This window comes from Grus americana, chromosome 4 (genome assembly GCF_028858705.1).
Source record: "Grus americana isolate bGruAme1 chromosome 4, bGruAme1.mat, whole genome shotgun sequence".
Classification (NCBI taxonomy): Eukaryota; Metazoa; Chordata; class Aves; order Gruiformes; family Gruidae; genus Grus; species Grus americana.
In genome coordinates this window covers 73,905,347-73,918,837 of record NC_072855.1, presented here as the reverse complement: position 1 = coordinate 73,918,837, position 13,491 = coordinate 73,905,347, and the positions used below count along the sequence as shown (strand labels likewise).

The following is a 13,491-nucleotide window of genomic DNA, read 5'->3' as shown; positions in this document are numbered from 1 at the left end:
TTATGCAAATGAAAATAAGGTGCTTGGTACTTACCTCCCTCTGCATCATATACATGGTTGACTGATGAAAAATCTCACCACAACAGACGTTCAGAGCTTCTGGACAATGTATCCATGGTGCTTTGAAAAATCTTTGAAGTCTTTTAGCAAAATGAGAGATTGCAACTGATACAGGCATATATCAAACTGAGGAAGCACTAGTAAAGGGTGTACAACTGTAGGAAATAATTTTTTTTTTGAGGTTACATCCCTTTTGCAGGCTCTACTTGAACAGCCAGGGTTGCACGAAGTGGCACAAACTCTTAACTTCTGTCCTCTAAAATGCAAATATGGTCAAGATCCACTGTGGCAGACATATGGGTTTGCTAGTCCAAAACAACAGTTCTCATCAAGCACTGGGTAAGCATTATCCATCAACTCAATTAGAACTTATAAACCATAATTATACACATTTAAGAGGAAGGACAAGAAATTACGTCACTTAAGGCCAAGATGGGAGCACTTCAAAATCAGTTAACACCTATCCAATGTTTATAATACATGCTAGAAGAGAAAAGAGAGTTCAGCTCCAATTTTAGAATGATACAGATGAAGTTTCTCAACTATTGAACGTATATATGCAAGAGGATTCCCACATACTGGCAGCTGTAGAATTCAAACACACTTCAAATGCATCAAAGCTGCATGACTGGATAACTTCACCAGGTTTGTGCAAATTGAAGTGATGGAGAACTCAAGTTCCCAAACACATACAAACCACGAGAGCACATCAACAGAAAAGCAAGGAACCATTGTGAAATAGTAATTAGGAAGAAAAAGCACAACTGAGGAAAGATAACGATCCTTAGAAACAAGCTGCGTGAATAGCCACAGCAGCATTTTATTTATTAACTGTTTCCCAGGGGCATCAGAACACACTGAACTGAATTCTTAAAACTGGAAGGCAATGGAGGCATTTTGCAGCTGTAACGCCTACCATAAGAACAGCAACGGTTTGACATTCGTGATGTAATTAGTGTCTTTCGTACTACAATTCATAAAAGATCTTCAAAATGTTCCCAAGTTACTGAACTACAAAGAAAAATTAAAGGTATCAACTATATGTGAGCAAAGCTGTTCGTGAATTTCAGTCTAATGTTACCTATTCCCTGTACACAATCTTGTCATAGTTGGAGGTGGTGGCTTTTAGACCAAAAAAGACCAATATGCCACAGAACTGTATCATCTGCTACATTAAAGGACTTTAATTACATCATTTTGCAGTTGTCTTCCAATCTTTACTATGCATACAGCAACAGTATCTTCATTCACCCCCTTTCTTACCTGAATAAACCAGAAAATGTTTATCTAAGTTTTACAAGCCTTGCTACGTGTTTGGCTTTAAAGCTCCAATATGAAGTTTCTCCAGCAATCTTCTTAACTCCAACATGGTGTGAATGAACAAGACATATGTTTAAATGTTTTCCAGATCCTTCAGGGAAGCAGCTTTTTTCTTCTGTGTAGTTATCAGGCTGAGCTGTAATTAAAAACAAGCAGATAGTTTATATAATTTTTTGTAAGATCAAAGTATCAGGAGAACTTCAGTATGGAAGGTGTCACGAAGGAGAGGGAACAAGCATAGCTAAGTGGGAATTTGGGGTAAACAGTAGAATTTACAGTGCACTCTGTGATGACTACTGCTTTTGTCTCATTTTCAGATCCCAAAGAATTCAAGATGATGAAAGATTAGGTAGCAGGAGTACACCTGAAAAACATCTACATAGAATACACATATTTTAAACCTGTGGAAACATTATCCTGTATTTTTTATGTTTCTTACTAAATGACGATTATTTAATAAGCCAAGATTTATAGACATTGAACTAACCACAATAAAAATGTAATTTCTAGACTCCCTAATAGCCCAGCTCTAGCCTATATTGGATTTAATTTTACAAGCAAGCCGGATAATCTAATGAGACCACACAATTAAGTCAAGTCAGAAAGTAGCCCGCAACCTACAGATTGAGAATACAGACAAGAGTTACCATTCTGAATCTGAGGTGGCACACACGTGAACATGCACTCTTCTGAGAGCTAGAAGAGAATAAACACCATGTTTCTTCAGATTCAGGGAGCAGGCATTCCTGTAGCAGAGACGTTTTCGCCAGCCTTTAGTGGGACAGTGCTGGTATGTCTTTTTTGGGGGAGAAGGCGGCGCTTGACACGTAAGTTCTGAAGTCACTACAAAGAAGCCATGCCTGACAGCTGGCAGCAGTAATCTCTGCCAAGCCTGAAGAGGGCAAGGAAATTCTGAAGACTTGCAATAAGATCCGGACAGCAATTTAGCTGCTAAATGTCTCATCCAATGTCTTTGTTATCTTTCAGAGGGAGACTGGTAAGGAACAGCTAATTATCGATGTTTTCAGCTACAGCAAGACCTCTTCCTATATAGGCATTGAGGCCAGGAATTTACTCCCTTGAAAGGTGACATGACCATGGTTTTTTTAAGGGAAGATAGCACCTCAGAAGTATTAGAGCTGAACAGATCCATGTAACAAACAAGAGGTTAAAAAAAAAAAATCACTCTTTCAGAGCATATCTTCACCAGCTGGGTAGACCTTGTCATGACAGAGAGCATTTACAGCCAGGAAACACAGCTTACGTTATGACAGCTTGGCAGCTCTGCCCGTTTATTCACTGCTGTTGGGAAAAAATGCCATTTGTCCTAATTGGACAATTTAGATCAACCAAACATTTCCTCTCTGCAACTCACATGGGATCACCCACACTAAAAAGCTACAATTTGCAAATGAGTTTCCTAAATCACTATAAAAAATTAGGAGGCAGAAAGCCCACCTTTACTTAATAGGAAACGAACTTGAGTAACAAATTTGCTTGGCAAATAAGAGAACCCAGTATATGAACCACACCATGGGATTTGCTTCAAGATGTATAGCTTGAATAGAATGGAAAAAAGAATGCTGGATGGAAAAAAGCCCACCTACTGTCCAGTCGAGAAAATACAGAATTACAGGTAGCACAGGGTTTAGATAATTAAAGCTCAAAGTTCTCTCTCTGAAGAGAAGAAAACCTTTCCTCCCAATATCCCCAATGTCTAGAAATATTGAATAGTACCGCTCAAAGCTGGAACTGAGTTGGAAGAGAACTGGAAAAAGAAGGCAGCAACAATTCAGCTCATTAAGTGATTACAGTGGTGCACAAGGAGGTCTAAGGCATATAAATGGCTCTAACAGACACACCTGGTCTGAAGTTTTCAGACTCACTGCAATGTTCACTATGGTAGTGAAATACATAACACCATCCCTTTCTTCCCCTCTTCCCATGGTCTGGAAAAAAACAAGTATTTCATACTCTATCTGCACAATTTTCAGTATTTTTTGACATTGCAGGACTTACTGTGTCTGTTATACGTAACTACTGATAACTGCAGTGGGGTGTACTTCATGGAATCATAGAATGGTTTGAGTTGGAAGGCACCTCAAAGATCATCTAACACACAGGGACACAGCTACTGGAGGCCACTAATGAAAACGCAGATGAACAGACAAGAAGTTAACAACTCTGCGAGTTCACATGACATGGCAGAAGGAACTCAAGGTTGCAATTTGATGAACACTAAACAGGTCCACACTGTCAATTCTGTCCTGCAACTACTGCACAGCATTTCCCCATGCTCTTTCTGCAGCCACACAATGAATTAGACTAAGGAACTTATCTGGCTGGAAAAAACCCACAAACAGAATTCCCACAAAATAGCTCTTCTGCCTAGCAATTTTTATAAAGGCAGTTCTCTAGCCATCAGTTCCAGACATGCTTTGTTTTAAATCAAACTCCCCAGGAAATAGGTGTAGGAATCAGCACAACATTTGCTCTTTATCGCATGAAGCCATCATTTGTGACTGCTGCAGGAGGTTACACCAAGCTAAAAAAGCCTGCTTTCTGTAAACAGGAGCTGCAGTTATTGAAGGAATTTTTTTTCTCTTTAACTTGCTGCCATTTCTGAAAATGGAATGATCATACACCTTCATTCACACATTTTGAACCACACAAGTTTAATTTGCATCAAATTTGTTTCCATAAACAAATCTATACTGTCATTTAAGCATCCTATCAGAGGGTGGCATTTAATTGAATATGCATCAGTTTTGTGATGATGCATCCAAAATACAAGCTTGTTGTTAAAATTATATTAGTAATACTGCACACAATGATCACCTTTGCCTCTGGAATGATACAAAGTGACTATTTTTGTAATATTCAATGGGATTTTTGAAATGCCCTTAGATAACATGGATTTTGTTAGTTTTGTACCTTTTGAGACGCTGTAGCCGCCCTCTGTTCTGCCTGGCTTAGTCGCCCTTGAAGCCTATTGATGTATTCTCGATATTCCATCATTAATTTTTCATCCTGTGTAAATGAAATATCTCATTACAAATGCAAAGTTCTTTTTACTGGATCCATATACACTGTAGTGAAAAAGCCTAAAACCAGCAGAACTGTTTACCACTTACAGTAAGACTGAAGACATACTGCTGACACATTACAGAGAATTTCCAGCTAAAATATGGTATCATATGACTTTTCCAATCAGAGTAATCTGCAGAGGAAGTTTTACTTATTTCACCATTTTGAATTAAGATGCATAAAAGCTGACATTTTAATCCAGGTAATTTAATTTACACAATCTTACAAGGTAAATGTTTTAGCTATACATAAAGGAAAAAAGAATACACTAGATAATAACATGATAAACTTGCTACAGATTTCTTCTCTTCATCAAAGGGTATGCATAAAGTCTTTCTTAACCATCCTTTACTTATGGAAATCTGTTCTCGCATCAGCCCCATTTTTCTCCGCTAAATAATACAGCACTACAAAAAAACCACAGAAGGACTTATCCTAGATAAAATTGGATGTTATCTCAGATTTATGAGGCTGATAGGATAGCTGTTTTCTAAAGTGGCCATTAATTATTGAACAATGCACATTCCAAAACAACCCTGCCCTTAATCTTTAATGGATAATGCTTTTATCTATATGCGTATATATACATACAGTGTAAATTCTACTATACTCATAGTACGCTGAGAATTCAGTATCTCTGCCTATGCTGCATTATCCATAACACAACGCCTACCTCATACTTTTAGAGGTATGCATGCATACATAGGCATAAGTGACTTCGGAAACACTTCCTGAATTGTCTAAAATTGCTAGATTAGTAACACTGAAAAATGACCTCTCCTTTACGTTTTCTTGTAATTTGAGATTAAAGTTAATTTGTCTTCTTGCCATTTGAACATGTCAGTCAGCAGAAACAGTGAGGTTTTTCAGTTATGACTACTACTGTCAAAAATCCTTAATTTTTTGTAAACCAGCAACGTAACTCATTCAAAAAGGTTTCTGTTAAGATCCTAGTGTGCATTCATGCATCAGGTTGTAACTTAAAGTAGTTCCCATATCAGTCATTATCTTACCTCAGTTACCTTTTCATTTGCCATTTCCAGCTGAGAAATGAGCTCCTGGCTACGAAGCTTTTGTTGACTCAGCTCACTTCTATTAATCAGAAGAAAAGATGCTGATTAACACACAGTAGTGCATCAGTTATCGGAATATAATTTCATAGGTACTTCATTACATTGCAGGATCTTACAGTGTATTTTTAATTACAGCATTGCCCTTAAAACATTGATTTCAAATGCACTACACAGCTAGCAGTTCTTAATGATGTGCATTCAAAACTATAATGGTAGAGGTATGAGATGTATTTGTTCGAATCAACAGGGCTTTGTCAAGAGCATTTGATATTTTACTTTTTTTTCCTGCTTATTGAATCTTATTTTGCAGGCACATTATCAAATATGCTATAAGTTGCACTTGCACAGTATAGTAAATTTTTAGATTAACGTTCTAATTAGTGTCCCATAACCAGACTTCAATGTGGACATTTTTGAAGGTGCTCTGAAGTACCTAAAACCAAATCATTCTATACCTGAGAGAGACAACAATGTAACCCTTCATGAAGAAAAGGAAAATGTCACCTTCTTCAAAGTGGTCTTTTTACTTTTATACTGAATGAGTTTCAGTGATCCTGAATTTGTATAGTATTGAAGAAAAGAAATATCTGGGTTATGGCAGACATCTCTGTGCTCAAAGGAAACAGTTCTTACCTCCTGTCATCACAAGCCACTGAAGAAGAGGGATGACCAAAGAAGGAAAAATCTCAGAACTTTGGTAGTTTTAGCCAGAGAAAGAAGCACAACTAAATGGACTGCTCTGACCTGTGACCAGTCTCTACTCACTAGCAACAGACATTACAAAAAATGGTGCGATCAAGATTCTTGCCACCAGTTTCACCTTCTACGCTGAGGTTCCAACATATTTGCAAAGGAGAACTTTTCAAATCTATTCTCACTTTACCTTCCTTTCCCAAGTTTAAAGTATGCTGAAATGCAATCACCTTCATGAATATGTAGCACATTGACAACGCTCAGAAAGCCGATACCTAACCTTTAGGTGCTCTGCCTATTACTGAAATTACATGCACTGTAAAGGAAGCTAAAGCCTTTATTCTTTCAGGGGGAATGGAGGTAAAGTAGGAGATATTTTAAACTCAAATCTCCATCTTAAAAAGCCTCTGCTATTTTAATGATGGCATTTAGTTCTCAACAATAATTTATTCTTAAAAAAAATTAAAACTTAGTATTTCATACAAGTTTGACTGAAAACTGCTATATGGCACTTGAAAGACAAGGTTGCAATATTTCTGTTAACATAAGGTTGCGAGTATACCTGGCTGGTAGTTTCCACTCCCTTGTTCTCAACCAACCCCTGTAACCAATCCCAGCTAGATATCATAAAAACAGTTGAACATCTTTTGACTAGCTGCTATAAAAATGAGAGTACATAGGCAGATATTTAAATGATGTTAATCACTTAAAATTATATATTGATTATACCTGTGTTACCACATGTGAACATTTTGATATAAAATAAGAATTAAAGATGGATTAAAATTGCAGAATCAAGATAGTATGTTAATACTTAACACTATTATTGCAAATTTTCCTCTGTTAATCAACACCAAGCATCAAGATAAAGCATTTTCCATACAGGAGCCCTAATGAACAGCTGGTTTTGGAAGTTCAGTTTTTATAAACCATTTTATTAGCAAAACAGAATTTTTATACAATTCCTGTCCTATCTTTTCATACATAGCTTTTCAAAATAAGCTCCTTAGAAAACTATTCAAACACTACTCCTTACAATGTATAGACTGCTTATGTTCAACTATGCTAGTAAAAAAGGCTTTGCAAATAAGGAAATTCTTAAATTCTGACACACCACCTTTATTATTACATCATCTTAGAAGACTGTCCAAATAGATTAGTTTTTTAAATTAAAACTTCTTAGTAACTGAAAACAATCTGTCTTCTATACTTGTACTGAGGTGTAGAATTAGCATTCTTAGCAGCACAGGCCATAAACAGTTTACATGTTCATATAGAGCTGTACATCAAGAAATTATTTTTATAATGAGATCACGCTGAACATGTATTTAAAGAAAACAGTTTAACCTTGTGAGCATAAGGAAACGTGATGGCTATTGAGCTAGACGGTTGATTCATTCTGATTGTTAACCCTCCCTCAAACAGACATTATGACATTTTAATATTAAAATTGAGCAGTAACCCTTATGCTGAATAATCAAATCAGTCCCTACTCCATATTGTCTTTGTTAAGTGAGTAGGAAACAAAAGGTGAGCTTTTAGCATTTTGGCAGACGGGTGATAAATCCGCCAGCTGTAGCAAGTACGTTCTGCAAAGCTCTCATATGACAAATATAGCATGTGCCAGCTGTTTTTTTGGTTGAATTATACTATAATATGCTTCAGTTACTCTTAGTAATTATGAATTTTGTATGCTGCCAGTACCTGCAGCTGTCTCTCATCCTGTTAATTTTTTTCTTTAATGAACATCTTAAAATAAGCAGCTACGGCTGCCAAACATTACAGAAGTGCAGCCAAGAATAATGTTTTAGAAATGGAGGAAACTTCATCTCAAGATGCTGTGCAATTCACTCAATGTACTGTACAGGATGTAGGGAGAAGGAGAAGGCAGTCCTGGCCAACACCTCATACATGGACACCAAAAAAGGCCATTCTTCAGAGGCAGATTCTTTTCAATTATAGAAAAGATAAAATTGAGAACTCCAAAAAACACACATGGCTACCGATGAGTCAGGGACTCCAACTATGACACAGAAATGTTTCAGAAGCAGAAACTGGAACAAAGACACCCAGAATAGCTGCAATCAGATGACTTAAGCTAAGCAAAGTATTTAGATCTTAAAACAATATGGCCAAGGATTCCCTTTTAGTAAGTACTGAGAATTATAATTCAAGTGCATATAAAAAAAATGAAGCCATTCCTTATAGTTGTTCAAATATAATGGGTTTACGTTACAACAAATGTTTTTGATCCCCCCACCCGCCCACTAGACAATAGTGGCAAATGGTTAAGATTATTAATTTACCAATTTGTTCCTATTGTTCGTATTTGTTCAATACTATGTAATAGTATTAAATTTTATTACTTTTTTAATTAGTGAAAGAGTTAAGATTTTTAAAGCTCCTCAAATCCATAGTTACATGAAAGTAGCTTCTTTATCATTTAAGCCAGTGTTTATAAATTGTCTCATGTACCATTTGTTTTGTAGATTCAGTTTGTATTTCTAAAAAGAGAACAGACTCGTGTATACCTATTAGTACCCCTACTCAGGCTAAACTTTACCTTAACTGAACAATCATGCGCATGTCTAACAGCCCAAAGTAACATTCATACCAAAGTTGAGAGAACTGTCAATTTCTTGTTATTCAAGTTACAAGATCTACCTTTTTCCCATCTGCAGTTTTCAAGATGTACTTCACTGCAAGGTGTTCTGTGGATAATTCTGTCATTTGATTGAATATGACACTTTGCTTATCAATGTGAATCTTGTTCTGAACCCTGGTCCAACCAGAATCATGTTCAACAAAAATATGCTCTTGGTGTTGGCCGCTGATGACGAGTCTGGTAAGGGTTTACGTATAACCACTGGTTATCTGCCAGATTCTTGCTCAATTTATCCTGATTCTTTTCTTCATTCTCAGGATTAGAACAAAAATTTATGAAAAATACTGATATGCCAATTAGAAGGCATTAACCATCTATTATTACTTGTATTACAACCTTGTTTTATTTATTTAACCTAGTTAACATAAGTACAGACCAGTCAAGGTGGACTTATAGAATGCATGAATAATCTGCCCTTATTTTTTAAGCCTGCATACAGTCTTTCACTTTATTTTCTTTTAGTAAACAGTGGCAGATCTGATTACCCTGTTTTTGCTTAAATTCTCTTGTCAGAACTTTCTCTCTCATCCCTTCTCAATCTATCCTGTATTCTGTTGTCACTGAAGTTTGTTTCCTTCTAATTTACAAATTTCCTAAATATTCCTTTGGTATTGCTGATGTCACTTTTTATCTCTGTCATTTATTCTTCTCGGCTTAAGACTGAAGAACTATATAGCTTTATACCCAATGCTGTAAGGTAATAAGAACAGTCCTAGCCAGACGCTTCCCCCCAAATATGAGTGTAGGAGCTGTTTTTCTAGATTATAGTACTTCAATGAAAAAAAGAGCCTTTAAAAATATGTGTATAAATTCATCATTTCTTTCAAAAGTCAGTTCTTTCAAATGAAAACAAGAAAGGTAAAAGAAGCTGGCAGCAATGGATGCTGTTTTTTTACCACAGCTGTCAAAGGCAGATCACCTAAGTCCCTTGAAGTTTTGGGACATTCAAACTGGCAGTGATCTTAGAGTTTACAACTTTAGAATCGCAAGCTCTGCGCCCTGTAGATCAGCAACAACAACATGGAATGCTTCTATTTCTTACCAAATTCCACACAAATTTGTGCAGAAGTGACACTGAAGATCAAAATAACTTTTTAAACATTAAACCTAATTCTGATTTGGTTATTTAGATTACTTAAAGTTCCAGATACAGGGGGAGAAAAAAATCAAATAGAAACTCAAGTGTCAGTTACTAAACTAATGAACATATAGTTAAATTATTCACCAAGACTTAAAAGCTCTTTTTGTGTTATGAAAAAAATTACCTTTAGAAATAGGTTTGCTAGTTTTATAGAATTTCTATACTTCTCTTGTTATTTTCCATCTAAACCTCTATAAAGAACGTGAAAGATGATGTTTTGCCTCTCAGAAGTTCACTTCATTCTACTGGTTATTCCTGGTCAGAACTGAATTGGTGGTTCAATCTCAGACCCTAGCAGAGATCCAAGCGTCAAAATGCCAGCCTATTGAAACACAGAAGTAACCAAACCAATTCAACTAAAATTAAGTGTTAATACACATTTCTATCTCAAAAATTACATCTGTCCTTCAGTCTTGAAGTGGACTGACCCAGCTGGCAGGTAAACCCCCACCCAGTTGCTCACTTACTCCCCCCTCCCAGAGGAAACAGGGAGAGAACTGGAAGGGTACAGGTGTGAGAAAAACCTCAGGGGTCAAGAGAAAGACAGTTTAGTAAGTGAAGGGAAAAAAAAAATTGATGCAAAAGCAATTACTTCTCACCAGCAGACCAATGCCCAGCCAGTATCCAAACCACAGCTACTGTGGAAGAACTTCCACTCAGTTCTTATTGTGAACATGACATCATATGGTAGGGAATATCCCTTTGGTCAGCTGGGGTCAGCTGTCCTGGCTGTGTCCCCTCCCAGCTTCTTGCCCACCACCGGCCTCCTCGCTGGGGCGGCAGGAGTGAGAAATAGAGAAGGCCTTGACACTGTTATTAGCACTGTTCAGCAACAGCTAAAACATTTCTGTGTTATCAACACTATTTTGGTCATCGATCTAAAACACAGTACAGGCTGCTATAAAGAAAATTTAACTCCATCCCAGCCAAACCCAGCACAGGTCTGTAAGAAGCATTACATTCACCTTAACTTAAAATATAAAATTCCCCCAAACTTAATCTGAGGGTGATAGTTTTTGTACATGTCTATAAAGACATATGAACAGATATAGATTAAATACATTTTTTAAATACATACACATTCTTAGAGAAAGAAACAACCTAAATTCAACAGAAAAGCCTTGGGACAACTCATCTTTAAGTAAATATGAGTGCTACGCCACTTTTTTACAACCTTCAACAGTAATCATTCATTTGCATAACTATTTTATAATTGTAAATATTTGCTAAGTTCACTTCAGTAGATGTCATTAAAACTCAAAGTACACCTAAAATGGATGCGAAAGTCAGAACAGTTTCGTTTCATAGTGTGCCAGACCAGATGTTTTGCAGGAATAAAGAGAATAAACACTAGTCATGAGTGGTTAGTCATGCTGCCAAGAGCAATGTTTTCATTTGAAACGATGACCTATGTTGCAAGAAGCACTGATCATCTTAGTTACCTTCAAGATTGACTTTTGGCACAAGTATATTGGAGTAAAACTGGTTCCTTGCCCTCTTGCAAGGTGAAGATGAGGCCTATTACCAAGAAATCCTTCTGAAAGTGTACAGCATCTTAAGATGCTTAGAGTGAAGAAAACTCTTCTCATAAATGAAGACTGTAATGTATTTTTATGAAGAAAATGGTGGAATTTAGTCTACAAGTATTCAATGCATTGCCTACTGTTTCAGCACTGTTTTTTTAATTCCAAGTTCAGTTTTATAGGCTACTATTATATGTTTAACTTGAACTGAGACCCAACTGTCCAAGAAAGCACACAATTATTTTCAGTGAAGCCTGAAAGTATCAATTTATCAACATTTTTATCTACAGATTTTTCACTGATCTACTAGATTCTCACATTATTTAAAAAATCACCACTCTGCTCTACTATTACAGGTTGAATTTTTTTTTTTAATTATTATTCTTTTTTTAAATTGAAAATCACCTAATGTTCACTGATGTTGCTTCATTGCTTAAAAATATTTATTTAATGCTTCCTTTATGCATATGTATTACACCTCACAAACAAAACACTAGAGACTTAAAAGATGACAAATGAGCAGCACAGAATAGGGAAAAAGTTAGCGGCTGCTGCTGGGAAGTTAGTAAAGAAGCCAAAATGTTTCAGACACCTTCACATGGAAAACGAAGGTAATGAGGATAGAACTGAAAACCAGCAACAGATCATGAATTTAACGCAAAGGACTGGGAAACACCCACACTAACAAATGAGACACTGACTCAGTCCTTAGGAGAGGCTGCACTAACAGCAAACTTCTGGTGAAATGCAATATAAAATGCTTTTACGTAAACTACCTCCCCGGTATACATGGATATGATTTTGTTAGGAAGTTTTTAACTTCCTGAAAAACATTCACTTATAAAGGATGTTACTATGCTGTAAGAGTAATAATTCTTATTAAAAACTGAAATTCTGCTACACGTCACCAACACAATCTCTGTATTTGCTCATATATTTACATGAATCCGATACAGCAAACAGCACATGAAGTGCCAAGGAATATCTCAGACTAATATACTAAATAACCATAATATGCTGCTAAACTTGGAGAGAGCTGTTTAAATCCAAAAAAGGTACGTTGGTATCTGCATCTAAGTTCCTAGCCTTGCTGTTCAGTCACGACAAGATGGAGTTTCTAAGGAAGATAGTAAGTTTTCCTCAGAAGCTCACAGCTTAGCTAACCCTCTCAAAACCGCACAAACTTAAAAATGTATGTATGTAGGAAAGCTGGGTGAACATCGGCCTTTCACTTGGACCCTGCTGTAAGGCTTGGTGATACCATTTCCTGCATCAGCCTCAAGAGGCCTTTCAAACAGAGCCTTTAATTCAATGGAGCCTGCTTACCCAGGATCAATCTATTGTTTAGTGGTCTTGCTGATATTTCTGTGTTAAATGCATTTGCTGCAAAAGTTTGCTTTTTAAATAATCAGCAACTTTATTTTAGTTCACAACAAAGTAAGAAGTAATTTGCTATTCTGTACTTGCACTCAAAATACTTACTTAAAATGTTATTGTGATAAGTTAAAATAAATATGATAATTATTCATTTCTAATATAAGCAAGGACTTTGCATTGTATTACTACTACTGTGTAACTTAGGAGCTAATTTTCATACTAACTGCATTCTGCACTATATAGCTAGGTATCTGGTAATGCATATAATGTGAAAAATAAGCTGGTTTTAAATTTTCTAGGTAACATTTATAGGTTCTGTTATAGTCACTTGTCACTGGAATATCAGAGCATTACTGCACAGATTTAATTATGAAATTCCTTATGTCAGTTTAAATTACAACCTTCTAACAGAGAACTTGTTTCTATTGCTGACTTCCTTGTTAGGTAGAGCAAATGTCTGATAAAAACATCTGCTTCTGCTTCTAGTTTATACAGTATGTAAATGATTTCATCACCTATGAAATCATCTCACAAAGTAAATGACTTTGCTTT

General features: G+C 36.2%; 1 protein-coding gene across 8 annotated transcripts in view; it reads right to left on the bottom strand.

The window, feature by feature from the left end:
- Positions 1 to 215: 215 nt before the first annotated feature.
- SCLT1 (sodium channel and clathrin linker 1) overlaps positions 216 to 13,491 on the bottom strand; it is a 45,634-nt gene continuing 32,358 nt past the window's right edge. For 6 of the 8 annotated variants that reach the window (XM_054825355.1, XM_054825353.1, XM_054825356.1 and 3 more), the window contains 3 exons: positions 5,481 to 5,559; positions 4,315 to 4,410; positions 233 to 1,516 (listed from right to left, as the gene is read on the bottom strand). In XM_054825355.1, the coding sequence (XP_054681330.1) occupies positions 1,454 to 1,516; positions 4,315 to 4,410; positions 5,481 to 5,559 (238 nt within the window). In that variant the 3' untranslated portion in view covers positions 233 to 1,453. Of the gene's footprint in view, positions 1,517 to 4,314; positions 4,411 to 5,480; positions 5,560 to 13,491 lie in introns of all 8 variants that reach the window. The other 2 variants (XR_008577092.1, XM_054825352.1) reach the window with 2 other exon arrangements.